General features: G+C 47.4%; 1 protein-coding gene across 1 annotated transcript; it reads right to left on the reverse strand.

Moving 5' to 3' along the window:
• Positions 1-1,302: 1,302 nt before the first annotated feature.
• LACBIDRAFT_324465 (uncharacterized protein) lies at positions 1,303-3,095 on the reverse strand (the record flags this gene model as incomplete). The annotated part of the gene is made up of 6 exons (XM_001877926.1): positions 1,303-1,548; positions 1,601-1,681; positions 1,763-1,777; positions 1,811-2,086; positions 2,215-2,843; positions 2,897-3,095. 6 exons carry the CDS (start codon positions 3,093-3,095, stop codon positions 1,303-1,305), a joined length of 1,446 nt encoding a protein of 481 aa, XP_001877961.1.
• Between the last annotated feature and the right edge of the window lie 2,730 nt (positions 3,096-5,825).

Here is a 5,825-nt window from a genome sequence, read left to right on the forward strand (position 1 = left end):
GATGTGGCACCAAACTACGAACGACGATGACGACATTGTCGTTCGTCGTTCACTTCAAAGGTGAGTCCCCTGACTCTCCTTCATCCTATCCCATCTCGCTAACAGCCACCACGACATCACACGATGACGACGAGTGCATTGTCCCTCCCCCTTCCCTGTCCCTCCCTTCCTTTTCCTGCCCCTCTTCCCTGTCCCTCCCCATTTCCATGTACTCCCATCCCCCTTCCCTGTCCCTCCCCATTTCCATGTACCCCCTTTTCCCTCCCCCCTTTCCTGTCTGTCCCTCCTAGTGTTCGCAAGTTCAGTTCAGTCCGGTTTTTTGCCCCCAAAACGCGCAACCATGGACCGCAACCGGTCTAGGACTGACCCAGATATTGAGGGAACCGAACCGAACCACCCAGGACCGGTCTTTTTCGGTCTATGGAGCTGGTTCAGACCGATCCAGACCGGTTTTTTTGCGTATAATTTATTATACCAATATAAACCATTTGTATCTTGACTATTATTACTCTGAAAAATAAACGGGTTATATGAAATAGTAAAGCATGTAAATACCCGTCATTCTACCAATTTTGAAGAGATTTAATGACGATTTGACATAGCTATGACTGAAACCGAATTACATCTCATAGAGACTCGGGTAAAATATGGATTTGGTTATATCTTTCTCAATTCTTAACCGTTTTTGATGAAACAAAAACGCAATAAAAGGTAATAAACGTGGTTACAAGGGTATGTAACGCACGTGACCGTTTAACCGGTTGCAACCGATCAAAACCGGTCTTTGAACAGTTTTAATATATTTTCGAAATGAGGCAACCGGCAACTGGACCAGCCCCAAATTGGGGCAACTGCAACCGAAAAAAAGACCGGACCATGGTCCGGTTCAGTTCGGTCCACCGGTTTTTTGCGGTCCTATGGACTGAACCTTTAAACACTAGTCCCTCCCCATTTCCTTGTCCCTACCTCCTTCCCCCATTTCATTGTCTCTGCCCCCTTCCTTTTCCCTGCCCCCTTCCCTGTCCCTCCCCATTTCCTTGTCCCTGCCCCTTATCCATCCCCTTCTTTAATATGCACTGTATGTAGTAAAATAGACTCATGTCATTAATAAAATACATTAAAATTTGATTTGAATGACTTGACTAGAAGTGAATTTTATAAGAAATTCTGAGTATTGAGTTGAATCAATGCAGATTAAGTCACCTGACCTCTAGATCAGTGCTGATCCATTCTGATTGTAGATACTCTGATCAGAGCATGTGGGGGAGGGTAAAGTACTGCTATTTATGGTGGATTGTGGTCTTATTCAACTGGAATCCACTGGATTCCGCAGGACTCCGCTGGATTCCACTGGATTCCAGTCCCATTCCTGCGGATTCCGCCGGAGTCCGGTCCCATTCCACCGGAATCCGCAGGAATGACCGGAGTCCGACAGGAATAGGTAGGGCACAATAAAGTACTGCACAAAACAGATGCCAAATGAACAGATTCAATTTCAGAGTTTAAAAGGTGTGAATTAGACATGTTGACATCAACATCAACAGACTCCTATAAAAACATCAGCAAAGGGCAACTGTAAAAAAAAAATTGAGGTACGTACTGAAGCATGAAAATCATGGGACGTTGAACCAGAATCAAAAGAACACAAATTTTCCACTTGCAGACCATCGGGGAGGGAAGACTACAAGCACGGTGAATATTCAAAGTCGTGGCGAACCATATAAAAATGCGTACATCATCATTTGGTCGAGACTCGACGCACTACACAAAGCATGAACTTTGCCAATTTGAGTCAAAGGAAGCAACTTACAAAAACGCGGGGGACAGTGAACGACATTACGCCACATAGCTCCTTCAAAAAGACTTTCCAATCTGTTCCCAAGATAACGTCGAAATTGGCGAAATGGGTCGTAGATATCATAGAAACGATGCAGGTCATCCAGGTTTCTCCTATACGGACGGACACCGCGATATCATGAAAACATCGTTCGGGGTCAAGGCCAAACCGGCTAAGCGCTGAGGCAGAAATGAACGACCTAGTGGTAGATCGAACGTCGACAGATGCAGCATGTCCATTGAACGTGAACTGAAAGTCGGACAAAGACATGGCGGTTGAGAGACAGATGGTTTCAATTATACAGAACCAAACATTACAATCACGGTACGATCAATGTTCCCTAACTACGCGGATGGACAACCACGCTTTTTGCATACTCGCCCCAAGCACCAATTGTATCGTCGGGTTAAGAGGTTGCTCATTACATTCCCCCTACGCCATTCTAAGAGGCCAACGCCGGCAAAACCGGCAAATTCTTGTTGTGCTGTAGGACAACAGGTAGGATGTTCGACAGGATGATAGGCAGACTCCAAGAAAATCGCAAATCCTTTAGAGAGCATCTCAAAATACGTTGTGGAGGCGGGAGGAATACCAAACGCGTAGGAGATTCGATTTTGAAGGGTTTGAGTTGGATAGAGGCACCCAAAATGCTCCGAGCTGATAAAATTCATACAGGCAGTATGGCCGGCGCGAACGACGACACCCAAAAAGGAATCCGATTCGTGCGCCTCGGTAACTGTGATAGTTTTCCCTTCAGGATTAACAAACACAGAATGAGTGAATGCAGCGGCCGCCTCTCTTTTTAAAACACCGGCGCCAGCGAACCGGAATTGAAGACCATGAAACAACTGTAAAAAATTCTGTAGTCCATCTCGCGGGGTCGCTATATTGAGGTCACAGGGAGCCCAGCTGCTACCGCCGCCATTCAACAGAATCTTCAACGCCGTCGAACCAACGACAGCACTATTGGAAGCAGTAAGAACCGCCACAAATTCCTCGATGTATTCTGATTATTAACATCAACAATAGATCAACCAATGATAATAATTAATCACTGACCATAGGCTATAAATGGCGACAAAAAAAAATACAGACGTTGCTTGAGATACTCTTGGACGACTGCACGACACGACCAACTGGCTTGACTAAAAGAAGCGAGGACGTCGAGAGAGCAGCATTCAAAGACAAGTGTCCTGACATCCCTGCCTTCACCAAAGAAGAAGTCCGAGAATGCGTCGACTGGCTTGGTAGTTTGCATGAAAATGACGGAAGAGAATCAAAGTTTTCTACAGAAAGGGATGCTTATGTATAAGGAAAGAAGAAAGCTCCTATTAGCATTCCGTCCACCCCTCTTCCAAATAATCGGGGTGAGGCTGAAACAACAATTTGGTAGGGAAAAGCCAACATGTTTTTTTTTTTTTTTCTTTTTCTGAATTTATAAAGTTCATTCACTGTGGAAGAATCAAACACATTTGTTCGTTTAAAATTCAACATTGATTACCGAAAAAAAAAACGGACGAAGATAGTAAGTATAGGTGGCAACGTGATGGTGAGAGGACAGTCATGTGATCATCACATGACCATCTTCAAATCCTTGAGTGGCGAAGGGTGGCAAGACCCACTACTTTCATAGCGGGCATCATTTAGAGTAGCATAGATATAATTGCCAGTCTCTTGGAAATGAAGACTCTTGAAATTGAGGCAGACTTTGCAGTATCCATGACGATCTTTTGTTGGCTTCTTTTGATCTGCCTTGTATGCAGCAGTGGTGTCACAGCCGTCTTGACCTCAGCCATAAAGGTCAGGCCGAAATGTGGGTCAGGCCAATTTGACCGGTCGTGTCTGTGGTCAAAGGGGTCAAACATCACATGCCAAATCCCAGATTACCTGCGACATTGAGTAGACAGTGAAGCAAGTAATAAAGTAGTGTTGAACCTGTCTGTGTAGTCCTACTAGCGCTTTATATGTAGAAAAGTATGAAATTATACCCTACATTACCCTCCTGCTCCCTTGAGTTCTATGATGCCTCCACCCTTGCCACTCTGGGCATATTTTTGTCATGATAAAATCCATTACAAGAATGACAAGACTCACCTAATGCATGGTGCAAGGCATGTATTTTGTCCCAAAAGCACATTTTGCTAGAATTGGATTCGTTGAGAACCTGTTGAGGTGAAATCATGGCAGTCCGGAGTCCCTTGGAATTGGAGCCAGTAATATGCGCGGAGCTGGAAAGTCTGATGGACTCTATCAATACTCATTGTTCGACATTGGTCCCTACACCAGACTTCAATGTTATTCATTGCATTACGTTGAATTTATTTTCAGCTCCATTGCGTACCAATGGAAATTATCGAGACTCAGTGAGTCACAATGGTGCTGTTGTAGGACATTGACCAAAATCTGGTGTCCAATAGACTGCAATGAACCCCGATGGACCTCAATGAATTACGCTGACATTCAGTGAATGTCATTGGAAACTTATCGAAATCCATTGCAGTCCATTGTGGTCCATCGGTACTGGGCATTATTGACCAATTTGCCGGCTTTGGGAAGTTGTTGTTCAACATTGGCAAACAAACTCCGAAGAGCATATTCCGCTCCGTTCGTCCATGGTTATCCAAATGCATCGGACAGCTACGTTAACATATGGACTAAAGACCTCCTAACACATGTCCACACCCTCTGCTTGTGGTCCCCTTCTAACTCCAACAACCCCACAAGTCCCGCTGCAGCACGCCGCATGCGCAGTGCTCTCAACATTGTCTACCTCCGACACAGCGGGCCAAACCCCCCTCTTCTACACCACGATGAAGCACATCACAGCAATGCGCCACTCCACCTCCTTCCACTCTGACCACTCTGCCGCACACTGCCCTGGCCTGCACGAAATCGTGCGCGCATGGCCAGGTGGTAGGACACGGCGTGTTGATGGGCGTAGCTGGCATGGGCATATCCAAAGATGGTCATGGACCAGGCAATGGCATCTGCCATCTTGAAGGACTCGAGGTGTTGGTGGTGAAGTATATCCTGAGGAGTGTTTTAGATATGCCTGCGGAGGGGAGGTTGATGGGGAGGGTTTGGTACTATTAGCTGCATGATAGGTGAGTTTGTTGTACCTGTCGAAGAATAGTGTTAGTAATAAGTGGGGGGCAGACGAGGTCTTATCAGTGCCCCCCTAATTCCTGCAGGAATCCGGTCATTCCTGCGGATTCCGGTGGATTCCGGAGGAATGAAATTTGGCAGGGAGGCCTGCTATTTTTGTCATTCCGGTGCCTTACCATTCCGGCGGAATTTGGGCATTCCGGAATTGACACCGGAATGTTCCGCAGGACTGACAGGAACGGAATGGAACGGAATCCGGTCCTTTGTTTGTTTATTTTACTTCTGTTACCAAACAACGGCAACGTTACCAAACAAATGCAATACCCTTTCCTTTCCACCCACCACCAACCACATTGACAACAGCGACAACGACGACAACGCCACACGACCAACAACGGCCACGACCACCCCAGCAACAAACGGCGACGACCACGGCCAGCGACGTGGCAACGAAACGGACAACGACAACGACAACGACGTGGCGCCAGCACCATCCACGAGCGCCGACCACCATCCACGAGCGCCGACCACCATCCACGAGCACCTCCATCAACCAACGGCGACCAGCGCCCACCACTATCCACGAGCGCCCACCACGCGAACGCCGCGATGCCACGTCACCAACCAAACGAGGCCCCACGGCACCAACGATGGCTCCAACCACGACCACCACACCAGCCAGCCACGAACAACACACCACGCACCCACCAGCACCCTCAAACAACGCCGACCAGCGCCCACTGCCACCCAGGAGTGCCCACCACCACCACGATCAACAAACGGCGAGCAGCACCCCACCAATGACCACGACAACGACAACGACAACGTCCACGTCCAAACGACGACACGCGACGACGACAACGCGACGATGACAAAACAACGA

The sequence above is a fragment of the Laccaria bicolor genome, genomic scaffold (assembly GCF_000143565.1).
Source record: "Laccaria bicolor S238N-H82 LACBIscaffold_5 genomic scaffold, whole genome shotgun sequence".
NCBI classification, from domain to species: Eukaryota; Fungi; Basidiomycota; class Agaricomycetes; order Agaricales; family Hydnangiaceae; genus Laccaria; species Laccaria bicolor.